Genomic DNA, 12,981 nt, shown 5'->3' on the forward strand with positions numbered 1-12,981 from the left:
ATTTCCAAACTTTACAAACTAACTTTCATTTATTTAAAAATAACATTTGGTTAAACTGTCAGTTTATACACACCAGTAGATTTCCTGAGTTCTCTGCTTGACTGTCTCCAGCATAGCTGCTGGACTTAACTTCCTCATTTCACAGCTAAAGTACACTAAGTACACTAAAATATGTTTAACAACATTTAAGGTGAGAAATAGTTAATGCAGTGACAGAATCTTGATTTATGTTTTAACAGATATTCTGCTTCATGTACTTCTTCCACAAAATAGTGACAGTTTCAGCAAATATGACACAATTTTTTTCTCAAAAGTTACCTACTGTAGCTCTAACTGATATCACAGCTGTTTAGGGGCAGATCAACATTTTCTTTTAAGCGGCCTTCACATGATAAGAACAACGTGCTTCGCTCACCGCCAGGTGCGGCGCAGCGGCGCAGTCAAAGTTCAAATAATTTCAACTCTAAGCGCAGCGCTTGGGCAGAAAATCCAAGCGGTGTGCGACACCAAGGGTAGCGGTGCCGCTTTGTCAGGCGTTGCTGCCCTCTCCATAGACAAACAATGGGACAGCCAGCGCAAAGCGGTTTTACAGCTGGTCATGTGTAGAGGCCTTCAGGCTGTCTTATTTATATTTTCAAATGTAACATAGTCTAATTTTGTGGTGAGTTGTGTTTTTTGACATAAGATCAATAAAAGTCCAATATTCACTCTTCTTCTAGCTCTGTTTTAGTCTCCACCAACTCCTGAGGGAAATTAATGATCCATTATGTTCACTAACTTTGATAAATTTGTCTGCTCTTTAATGGTGGGCAGGAAGTAACTTTATCAGATCGGTTTTTGTTTGTTTATTTGTTTGTTTGTTTTTTCTGAAAATATCTGCAGCTAGAAACAGTTAATGAGGGCAAAGTAGTTACTGGGAAAATGAAAGAATGAGTTAAAAGACACTAAAATGCTCCCTAGAGTTACCAGTGACCCCATTCACAATCATTTCAGTCATCTGATCCATTGCTAATATAAAAAAGTACAATGTGTGTGAAACTTAAGATAAAATCACATAAGGTCGGCTAAGTTTACTACTACTCACAGTCCTCTCCTGAGTAGCCGCTCACTATCTTGGGCTCTGGGCCCCAGCCCTGATGGTTCCTGGCTTGGATCTTGATCTCGTAGGGCACAAATGTGGGAGTGTTCTTCAGCACAAACGAGTGTCTCTTCACCATGTACTCCTTCCATTCCTCCTCCACATCCTGCCTCCTGTAACTCACCTTATACTCCAAACCAGGGCCATTGTGCTCAATGGGTAACAAGGGCTGAATCATGGAAAGTAAAGAAAGCAAAAATAGAAAAGGAGGAACAATGGTGTGAAGAGTTTCATAGAGACTTTCACAGTTGCATAAGACAATTGTATTTCATTGTCAATGCCTCCCTGGGATTTAAATGAGAAGCTAGCCCAGTGAACTCCGCTTGAAACACTGGCAGTATTTTATCCCACTATCTAATAAACCAATAGAACAACTGACCTGGTCTGGCAGCATGACTTTTCTTTGATATAGGGCTTTCTAAGACATCATAGATGAAAAGATTTATCTCTTCACAGAAGTCAGACCGTGAGAAATACAATGAGACACCATTATCCGCAAAAGCAAATCATTAACAGTGGGGGAGCTCATGAATCCTGGATTCGAGACTACGTTACCATGACAGGGCAACCAGATAATAAGTGAAGGAAAGATTTATCTTTTTACAATAAAGCGGAATATATTATTGTACGTGTTAAAAGAAAAAAAGTCTTTTCAGAGCTCTCCTTTCTCTTTCTAATCAAAGAAAAGGAGCAGCTTTCAATGGAAACACATTCAGAGTGATCCCAGAAAATGGCTTTTCTAAAGATCTGAACCACAGAATGAAATATCAAACGTGGGCCATTTCTATTAAATTAAATTCCTATTGGTAATTGCCTATGAAACATTGATAAAACTTCATCTCTGTTCTCTGACTTCCAAAAACTGCAGCAGATGTGAATAATCCACTGTATAAAGGTAGCTGACATTACAGAATTTGCAGTAAGAGGATAATAAAAGACCAAACTCTATTTCTTACCTCCCAGTTGATATTCATTTCATGTGGTAAATGACCTTCGATTTTGATATTTTCAGGGTTCTTGTCAGGAGCTGCAGAAAAGAAAGAATATAGATTTTGTCGCTATTGTTAGTGGAAGAAATCTCCGGTGAAAAAGGCACACAAGAGAACAGATTTTCAACAAGAGTGGAATCAATTATGTAGCGGGTGTGAGTGTTTTAAAGTTCACAGAGCAGCCGTGTTGGCAGCTCAAGTGGCCTGGAGGACCTTATCAAAAAGTATGACAAACAATGAAAGCAGGAAGCCTCAGACCTGATGGCTGGGTTTTGTATCTCTCTGTGGGCTCGCTGGGAGGACCCCTTCCTACGGCGTTAACACCAGACACTCGGAAGCTGTAGTCGACGTGGCCGTGGAGTTTGAGCACAGCAGAGTTGTGGTTCCCGGGTACTCGTAGCAGCTCCTTCCAGTTTCCTGGCTCCCACTGGCTTTCCTCGTACTCAATAATAAACTCTGTTGACAGGCAGAAAGACAATCAGAGCGGCCCCTCACTGCTATGGTTCTTGCCAAAGGATTGCTTATCTAACCACCAGCTGTGCAGAAAACTCCTCAAACCCTGCTCTGGGCTTGTATATCCCTGAGGGAGACTAATCATAACTCATGCTTGGATGAATCAATAATAGACTCATATTGTACAAGATGGTATCAAACAAATCTATTTACATGCAGAATGATGCCCTAAAAATGTGTCATATTAATACCACTCACTGCAAGAGGCACTGATTCAGTATGTACTCCAGTGACACCTGCACACACAGATGCTCCTGTTACCTGTGGTGGAGCTGTTGTGGTTGTCCCCGGGGATCCATTTCAGTTTCACACTTTTGCTCTTGTGTTCAGACAGTACCAAGTACTCAGGAGCATCAGGGACATCTGAAAACCATCACAACAACATGGCTTTGGAAAATCACAGACACATCAATCTCTACAGCAAAAAAAAAAGGCCATAGGAACAAATGTTCAATCGAATCATCCCGAGAGCCAGAGGATGTGGAACGAGCTGCATCGCTGCAGAAGCTGCCACTATTTCTTTAAGACTGAAGATGTCAAATATATCTCAAAAGGCTGATTGTCAGGCACAGCACTGCACCAATAAAGCAATGGTCTGCATGTTCACACTCTGCTTTGGCTTCCTGACATATTGATCCCTTTATGATTGTGTCATACATAAATGTAGCACCAGGGGTCTCTGATCTTATGGCCGAGGGCAAAAGTATTGTTTGTATGTTAGCTCACCTAACACCATGAGCAGAGCGGAAGCCGAGTCTTGGTCGACTGGAGTTCTTGCCACACACGTGTACACACCCTGGTCACTGTGGCTTACATTGATAATCTGTAGGATACCATCCTCCACAAAGTATCTGTTGACAGAAAGATGGAGACGCAGAATTGATTGACAAAACTGAAAAGTGAAATGACTTTCCAGCTGGGATTAAGTCTGCAGTGCTGTAAAAAATAAAATAAAATGCGGTATCCTACCTTGAATTCTCAGTGTAGTTGAGGGATATCTCCATATCATCTTTTTCCCACAGGAGCTCAAAGTCGTTGCTGAAGGACTTGTCGTACTCTGCGAGGCATGAGAGCTGGGCCGTGGTACCTATTAAGATCTGCAGGTCCTCCTGGGCCACGACTATTCTAGTGGGATCTTCCACAGGCACAAGCGTATTAGTTACATTTCAAGGACTGTGAGCCACTGCAAACACTTTTACAGGTAAAACTGTTTACCTTTCACATAGAGCATGGCATCAATGGCGGACGTTCCCTCTGTGTTTTTAACTAAACACGTGTACTGTCCCGTGTCATCCTTCTCCAGGCTGTAGATCTCCAGCGAACCATTGTCGTGAACTGCAAACCTCGGTCCCTCCACGGATTCAGAGGAGTCGTCTTTGCTCCTGGAAAACATTCAGCAAGAGCATTAAAGACTCAAAGTACTCTAAGGCCAAATTAAATATGAACACAGCTGGAGTCTGACTGGATAAACACTGGACTGTGGCAGCAAAGAAGAATTAAAAGTTACTGAATAGAACATAAATGTTGAGTTAAAGACTTACTTTTAAAGAAACAGCAGGTGACCAATAAAGAAACACGCTGTATACAGAGGGACTGTATGTACCCAACAGTTGAGATCTACTGCTCTCTGCTGGTGTGTGGGAGACAGGAACAAACTGCACACTTACCAAGTGATTGTAGAAGGAGGAGAGCTGAAGACATTGCAGTGCATCATCACTCCCTTCCCCTCCACAGCAGAGTAATCCTCCCCATCCTTGGTCAGAATCATTGGGGGCAGATCTGTGAAGACCAAGCAGCAGAATATAATCATCAATCCAAGATTGTTAGAAAAGCACAGGATGCCCTGATGTCAATATTCCACTGTAGAGGAGCCCAGGTGTGGCCCTTAACTACTGTACTTTCAGGACTTTTAGGCAGTAAAACACCGAGCAAGATCAGGTTTCTAATTTAGTAGTCTTAAAACCAGACAAAACAGGGAGGAATGAGGTGAGTAATCATGGGTTAAATGAGGCGACAACACTGTTGCTTTCCCTCTGCGCTAATTGCAGGCTCCTTTGTGTCAAAAAAATGACTCAGCTGTCAGGTTGTCAGAAATGTGTAAATGCGAAAATGAAATCAAAGAAGAAAACAATGGAATAATGAGTTAGCCGAGCGCGTGCGGCTTATCAGTTGTAGCCAAAGCCTCCCATTAAAATGGTCTGTCTCTGCTAATTGTTTACAAAGGCAGCCGCTGGGACTTAGCATTCAGCGACTGTCCAGCTTTATTAACTCCTGTGTCACCGAGAACAAACTCCCTACGTTTGTGCAGGAGCGACAAAAAGCAACATTCTGTTTTTTATCTGCACTTGTAAAGCAGCACATGTTTATCTTATGGCCCTGAAATCAGTATGGAATTGGAGAGAACTTGTTAGCATATAAATGGCAGGGAACTGGGCTTGTTGCTCCACAGGGAGAACTGCTAGCCTGAATGAAGGAGCACAGCTTGTAGACAGCCCTCCTTCCCAGGGCTCCTCACTGCTTTATGGGCGTACGCCAACATCAGCACCAGCTCTCTTGCTTGACACATCAGTCAGCAGTCTCCCAGTGACTCACTGCAAAGTCTGACACTTACTCACAAACACTGTGAAACAAATACTTTTTTACAACAGAATCTTTGTTTTCATGTACTTGGTAAAAGCATGATGGGAGAACACAGACCTAGAAGTACTTACTCATAATCATGATGTTTGCGTTTGACAGAAGGGTTCCATGTTTGTTGGAGGCCTCACACTGATAGACTGCACTGTCAGATTCTTTGGCGTTACGTAAAACAATTGTGTCATCGAACACCTTCCTGTTGGCTGCAGGAGCACCTGTGATAGACCAGAGATACATTCAGTTAATACAAGAGCTTACATCATCACCATCCATGCTGCAACACTGTACATACATTAAAGATAAACTGGACTTAAAATTCTGCTGAAGTCAGGATCATACCCTCAAGTCCAATACGCTAGGGCTATCTCTCACCACTTTTAAACACTTTATCCTATTTTATGTAATATTTCTGACTAAAAGAAAAGCAAGACAACCTCAACATTCAGCCTTTTTGTACATATTTAGTCATCAGGTCATCAGGACTAACCTTCAAGTGGAAAGTATGGCATGCAGATACAGCCTATAAACAATATCACAATATTCTAAAGCTCTATCACAATACCCTTTATATATTTGGTATTTTAAAATCTCATAAAAACTACTGTAGACTCCTAAAATACTAAACTATTAATTGAAGTACTGTTACTTTTAAGTTAAATAAAGTAATGTTACAAAAAAGTTAAACAAAGTACTGTTAAAATAAAGTAATATTTTAATTTAAAAAAATATATATATATTGTTACAATAAAGTTAAATAAAGTATTGCTGAAATAAAGATAAAGTATTGTTATAATGAAGTAACTCAAAGCAGAGCCACTGGTGCTTTTATTCTGAAGCATCCGGCTCGTCTTGGGTTAGAAGTGTTTTTTTAATTGTACCAGTGAACTTGAAGCCTTTCAGTCAAAAGTTAGCTGTTAGCTGTTAGCTATTAGCAGTTAGCGGTAGGGCTGCCCCCTAATAGCTGACCAAACATTAGTTGACCAGAAAGGTAATGAGTTGGCAAGATTTCATTGGTTGCTTAGTCAAAGAAAAAAAAGTGAAACTCTATTAGAAGCTGCGCCTTCTCAAAATAAATCAAAACCTATATGACCGGAACATGTGGGAATTTAATTTGAAAGGACAGCAGTCAGACAGTTTCATTTACAGGGTTGGTTCCTGCAGTTATTCCACAGGCTAGTTAATAACATGTCGGGCAGGAAATCCAAAGTGTGGGATCATTTTGAGAAGGTGAAGGACGAACCCAAGGTGATATGTAAACTCATTCGTCGTCTACAAACATGTTGTATCATCTGAAACATGTAAGTAGCTACATGTCCATTAGCCACTTAGCACAATCATTACTGCTTTGCCGACAGCGTAATTAACAGGCGGCTCACTCAGTGTGTGACGTGCACTTGCAAATAACATATAAACCATTGTGTTGCCCCGCCCAAAATATATCATTTAAAAATTAAATTAATATCAGAAACATGAGGGCAATGACACTTATTGGGCAACTACTAAAATTCTTAGTTGGGGGCAGCCCAGGTTAGCAGAAAGGAGAAATAAGGATTTACTCACTGAGAGCAGGAAACAAACTAACAGCTCTCCAGTTCATATATTAATAATATCTGCAAGTCCCACTTGTGCTCAGTGCTTGCAAAATGCAACTAAATAGTTGTGGGCTGGGGTCCTGCAGATATATAAACACACGCTTTGCTTGCTCATACAGTATTGCCCAGGAGAGTGGTCTAGATGGGCGGTTTTGTGTCTGTGAAAGGCAAAGAGTGGGAGACACAAAACACCAAAGCGAGTCCAATGCCGGAGGTTTAAAAAAATGAATGACAATATATACTCAGTGCTTGTGTTAAAGTTATCTTATACACCCGTCATGGAACAAGCGGCGATACATAGAGCATAATCAGTCTAGAAAGGTTTAAAACAGTGAAGTGAGTTGAAAGTGAGACTGACCCTGCAGAGGTTCACCGTTCACCCTCCACGTTATAGTCGGCCGAGGAGTCCCAGTGGCAGAGCACTTGATGAGCACGTCCGAGCCAATCATACTGAGCTGACTCTCAGGCTCAACCACCCACTCTGGAGGCTCTGGGAAGAATCAGCATATGATCAAACTGATGAGTGTCATTATGAGAAAGACACTAAGCATTTACAGAGTGGATGCAATCACAGGAACAGTTGTGCAATATACAGTATGTTACGTGGTACAAGAGTCCTGCTGTAATGAACGCTACATTTACAGGTCTGACCATGACAGACAGACACTGAGGCACAAAAAGGCACTTCAGCTGCCGACTGTCTCCCCGCAGTCATTGTTAGAACATAATAGGCATTATGTAAAAATTCCAATCATACATTGTTGTGAAATTATACCTTTAATGAGCATGTATAATCAGATACACCTCCGTACAGACACGGATGACACAATGCTGAGCATAGCAGAAAACACAGCAGAAAGCCATAGAAACTATTCAAAGCAGAGGACATTGTGGTTATTTACAGGTATTTAATTAAAAAGTAACACCTGCACAATGACTCTAGGTTTATTCAGGAGACAAGCCTTTACTCTGAGCTGCATCATCATCAGGTAGGTGTGTATTACACACAATTTTTCACCAAAAGGAGGTCTATAGTGGCTTTGTATGTATAGTGATGTGCCTATAACGATGCTCCTTTCTTTTTATTTACAGAACATCCTCTTTAACAACTACAGCACATACACAGTGTACTCCTAACTTCATCAGCAGTGGAAAGTTAAGTACATTTGAAATTTAAAGGAAATGTTAAGTATATTTACTTAAGTAATGTATTTACACACACTTTTAAAGTACTTTTACTTTATGAATGTTTGCATTTTCTGCTACTTTATACTTTTACTCCACTACATTTCCAAAGGAGACATTGTATTTTCTATGTCACTACACAGTGTATAGTTGAAGAATGACCCAGTGGTTTCCAACCTTTTTGGCTTGTGAGCTCTTTCATAAAATCAGTGTCTAGTTGGAAATTCAGTTTTCTGTGAGGGCATGTGTCCACAGTGTTTTTCTTTGACAGAAAAGCAGTGACGGGGCGCTGGCGAGCGCTCCATCCCAGTGTGACATCAAAAAAGTGCTCTCAGCTATTTTTTTTACTGACACACTCGGACAACAATACCCAGCTATGCAGCTTAAACAACGCTACAAAACAAGGGGTTGACTACACAGCTACAAGACAAGCTTAGAACGTGTCAATGATAAAAGCACAATCCCCACCAGCAGCATTCAGTGTCCAGCTGATCTGCTCCAACGCTTTTCTGTCTTTGTTGTGATAGTTTCTGACTGGCATACTATACAGCTCAGGATATACAGTAGCTAAAGCAGTGGCAGTGATGACACCAGCGCCTCTTTGAAAGAGGTTTTACACGAGAAGCACTTAGAACAGCTGCAAAAGAAAGCCAGAGTGCTCTGAAAAAAGAGGCGGCCTAATATGCTCTTTCCTCATTGGGAAGAATTAAGAAAAGATGCTGGTGCTCAGAAAAACATGCTACGTGGACACGGGCCCTGAGCTGCTAGCTGTTCCATCAAAGAGATATTTCCCCTCTTCTCACATGGTTGAGACCCACAGAAGTCAAATTACCTAATATTTCACAAAAAACAAAGATTAGAGGAAAAGTCCAAAATATGAATATAAATGTGTTTATCAGGACTTTGTATGTTTCTCTTTTCCTGCTTTATTGATCATCATGTGACCCTTCAGATTAATCTTATGAACCCTCAGAGGGATCTGATCCTTAGATTGGGAACCACTGGACCAAAGTACCCAACAGTATACTGAAATATATTTCAAATAGGACTGCACGGTGGTGTGGTGGTTAGCACTGTCGCCCCACAGCAAGAGGGTTCCTGGCTCGATCCCAGGAGGGAGCCCTTCTGTGCAGAGTTTGCATTGGTCTATTACCAGTCTGTTATTCAAATGGAAACTATTATAATGATTTCAAATAAGTCAGACATGCTAACACCACTGTTACTATAGTTACCTTCTACTGTCACGGTGAAGTAATGGACAACTTGCCCAAGTACGTTCTTTGCCTTGCACATGTACTTCCCGCTGTCCTCCAGTTCAACTTTGGGAACAATCAGCAATTTCCCATGATTCTCCAGTTTTGCTTTAACTGGGAGTTGATGACCGATCTTCACCCACTCAACCTGTGGAGTTGGACTGATAGAAAAAGGACAAAGTCTGAGTCTAAAAAATATGACATGCTGCCAATAAATGACCGCAGATGAGATACAAACGTGGTGAAAAACAAGAATCCTAAAATGTTGGTAAAAGTGTTAAAATGTACACAAAACTCAAGTTATTAAAAAAAAGTAATTACTTACAATCCCTCAGCAATACATTCCAATTTCAAGTCCTCCCCTTTGACCAGCTGTGTCGCTGATGCGCCACCAGAGGGCGTCAGAAGAGAAGGTCTTCTCTCAAGGATTGCATTGGCTGAGGAAGCACAGCACAGAATTAGTACAATGAAATCAGACTTCTTCACTTTTACATCTTATACATTTCTGTACACACTGATGCTTATAGGTGACACACAGCACCAGTGTGTTTGATTCTAAAAACGTAAAACTTACCAGTGTCAGGATTCGTGTCACTTTTTTCTGAGGTGAAGGTGGATGAGACAAAAAAAAACAATGAACATGAGGACAGCATGGATACATCATGACAAACATCACCAAGATCAAAATCACAACATAAAACCAAGGAGATGCACATAAACAAGACAGCATAACACTTGGATGCCTTTTGAAGTGCAACTGTGAATATGGACATCAATGAACATGTTGGAGATGATCAGGGCTCTGAAAACAAATCACAGTTTGCATCATGCTGGTTTGAGAGGAAAACAGCACTTGAGCAAAGACAACAGAGCTGAAGTGACACCTACTTGTCTTCACAACAACAGACATGGCGGTCTTCTGAACAATGGTTCGTATTCGCGGGAAGGCGGCGAAGCAGCAATAGTCTCTCCTGCTGTCCTTCTCCACCGCGTGAGAGAAGTACAGGTCTCCGTTCAGGCCCATAGACACCCTCTCGTCCTGTTCTATGTGCTGAAGATCTGAGCACAGAAAGAGGAGGATTTCATATGTTTTTGGTAATTTGTCTAACATCCAGAGCATTTATAAGCCACGAGAAAGTCTGACATAAATTAACTCTTCTTCTTTTTTTTTTGCAGTTAAGCTGTGGTAGAATATTACTAAGTACATTAACTCAAGTGTCATACTATGGTACAGTTTTGAAGTACTTGTACTTTTCTTGAGTATATTATCGTTTAATGCTGAGTTATACTTTTAATCACCACATTTGTGAGGGAAATATTGTACTTTTTACTGCACTACTTTCATCTGACAGTATAGTTACTCATTGTTTTTAGAATGAAATTGTATATACAAAATTGTTCAATCAAAATTGAAGTCTATAAATATAATGCATTTTATATCATAAACCAGGGGGTTCTGGGAAACATCAAAGATCAGAAAAAAAATCCATGCAAATATAAAAAATTCCACAAGGGCCACAAGGTTATCTACCTATATGCATAAAGTGGTTGAACCTAGCTCTATCTCCACCTGCTGTCACAACAAAATGCTGGTTAGGCATTGATCCATCAGCATATATTTAACAATGCCACATATGATAACATATCAGTCACAGGGGACATGTTCCTGCAGAAATGGTAGTTTTACTTAGAAAGTTAAAGTACATTTTTTCTCATAATACATCTGTGCTTTACTTAAGTAAGACTTTGAAAGAAGGACTTTTACTTGTAATGGAGTATTTTTACATTGTTGTAATATACTTTCACTTGAGTAACGGATCTTAAAGGAACACTTTGCTTGCCCAAATGACCATATATATATCATTTACTCGCCACTGAAAACTGTTTTTCTTGCATGCCTAAGCAGTGAACAAAGAATCCAAAAACTGAGAAAATTCTTGATGAATTAAAGTAAAGGGGGTCGACGTCTAACACCAGCAGAAGTATATCAAAATATCCATTTACAAACTCTTACACAACTTGTGCAGTATAATCCAAGTCTCATTTATTCAGTCGTATGAGTTGTGTGAGAGTTTATAAATGGATGTTTTCATATAGTTTTGCTGTTGTTAAATAGGTTGCCGTTTACTTCTATTCATCAAGAATGTGCCACCGTTTTTGGATTCTTCATTCACCGCAGTTCTTCATTAAAGCTGTATTTTTTTTCTTTAAGACAATATGCTATGTGAAAGGTGAAACACACAAACACACACACACACACACACACACACACACACGCACATTTTATGCATGTTTTCACAGAATTCAGCCTGACATATTTGGTACCTGTGGAAACTTTGGCATCTCTAATTAGATTTGAAATTAAATTCTGTGGTTTTGAAAAATGAATTACAATGTGGATTTGAAGTTACTTGGTTTTCAGAAATGTGAAACATTTTTCAGTCTAAATATTTCTAAACACAGCATGTCATGGGTGAGAAGGAAAGGTGTAAAAATATGTTATAATAAATATGTTAAAATATTCAATTGATATCACAACACTACAACACTATTGTGGACCCCAGAAAAAGTAACTGATGTTGTATATCAGCTAATGGGCATCCCAATATTCACCTAAGTGCTAGATTTATGATAAATAAAAGATATGACTTACTGATAGTCATCCAGTAGATCTGCAGTGGAGGTATTCCTTTAGGTGGATTACATTCTAAAACAAAGGGTTGGCCTTCCTCCACCACAACAGGATCGAGTGTTTCTTTAGGAAACTTCGGAACATCTAGTAAAAAGAGACAGAAACTAGAGTGAGTCAATGATGTCAGACAGAAATGAATAATTATGAGATGCAGTCATCTTATTCTCCAGGAGATGGCAGTAATATCATTCTCGGATCTAGTGGGAGGCATGGCATGTGTTTTCTGGGCTCTGTATCATTCAGTAGATTCAATTCTATGTGATTTTTTTCACTTCTTGGCCTGCAGAAACAAAACAGACATCACTTCTACTATTGTGTGTTGCTTGTCACTGCTGCTGAGTGGTTGAAGCCCAGCCAAATTTAGTCAAAGTCCCCCTTGGAGTGGATTTTCTGTGAGAATTTATGTACTGTGTTTGGGAACAAAATGAAAAATGTAGCAAAGGAAATGATGGAGAGCCCGGATCACACTCGATGCTTTTTCCAATACGGTGCTATAGATGAGATGCTGCAAGGGGTGGAGAGCTCAGGAGCCTCAATGACTTTCTGCCACGTCCAATACAATGAAAAGCTCACAATGGAGAGGTGCAGTCATTATACGGGACTACTGGCCCTGAATCACTTTGAAAGCACTGTAACAGAGCACCGCACACACACACACATGCACACACTCACAGATGTATGTTACTCACGGGGCACAATGAACTCAATCTCCTTCGATATGGCGGTCCCAAGTTTGTTTGAGGCGTAACAGCGATAGGTTCCCTGGTACTCTGTGAGGTTCCCATTATTAGGTATCACAAAAGTCCCAGAATTCTCCTCTTTCATCAGACGGGGGTCCAGAGAGGGGTCGAATTCCTGGCCATTCTTCGTCCATCTGAATCTACATAAAGAAACCAGTACTGAAATGTCAAGTTCTTCAGCTGAGACTGCAGCATGCTCTTTTTATAAAGTTCATAACCGAGGCACACAAATGCAACATGTT

The 12,981-nt window shown here is 40.4% G+C and overlaps 1 protein-coding gene across 8 annotated transcripts in view; it reads right to left on the minus strand.

Moving 5' to 3' along the window:
- The window catches only part of chl1b (cell adhesion molecule L1-like b), an 83,562-nt gene that overhangs the window by 21,954 nt on the left and 48,627 nt on the right, over positions 1 to 12,981 (minus strand). For 6 of the 8 annotated variants that reach the window (XM_050037759.1, XM_050037765.1, XM_050037763.1 and 3 more), the window contains 16 exons: positions 12,689 to 12,879; positions 11,961 to 12,083; positions 10,196 to 10,366; positions 9,882 to 9,908; positions 9,633 to 9,744; positions 9,287 to 9,468; positions 7,228 to 7,359; positions 5,352 to 5,492; positions 4,308 to 4,419; positions 3,856 to 4,022; positions 3,610 to 3,775; positions 3,367 to 3,491; positions 2,902 to 3,003; positions 2,386 to 2,583; positions 2,095 to 2,165; positions 1,085 to 1,307 (listed from right to left, as the gene is read on the minus strand). In XM_050037759.1, coding sequence (XP_049893716.1) covers positions 1,085 to 1,307; positions 2,095 to 2,165; positions 2,386 to 2,583; positions 2,902 to 3,003; positions 3,367 to 3,491; positions 3,610 to 3,775; positions 3,856 to 4,022; positions 4,308 to 4,419; positions 5,352 to 5,492; positions 7,228 to 7,359; positions 9,287 to 9,468; positions 9,633 to 9,744; positions 9,882 to 9,908; positions 10,196 to 10,366; positions 11,961 to 12,083; positions 12,689 to 12,879 — 2,243 coding nt within the window. The remainder of the gene's footprint in view (positions 1 to 1,084; positions 1,308 to 2,094; positions 2,166 to 2,385; positions 2,584 to 2,901; positions 3,004 to 3,366; positions 3,492 to 3,609; positions 3,776 to 3,855; positions 4,023 to 4,307; positions 4,420 to 5,351; positions 5,493 to 7,227; positions 7,360 to 9,286; positions 9,469 to 9,632; positions 9,745 to 9,881; positions 9,909 to 10,195; positions 10,367 to 11,960; positions 12,084 to 12,688; positions 12,880 to 12,981) is intronic. The other 2 variants (XM_050037762.1, XM_050037764.1) reach the window with 1 other exon arrangement.

This window comes from Epinephelus moara, chromosome 24 (assembly GCF_006386435.1).
Source record: "Epinephelus moara isolate mb chromosome 24, YSFRI_EMoa_1.0, whole genome shotgun sequence".
Taxonomy (NCBI): Eukaryota; Metazoa; Chordata; class Actinopteri; order Perciformes; family Serranidae; genus Epinephelus; species Epinephelus moara.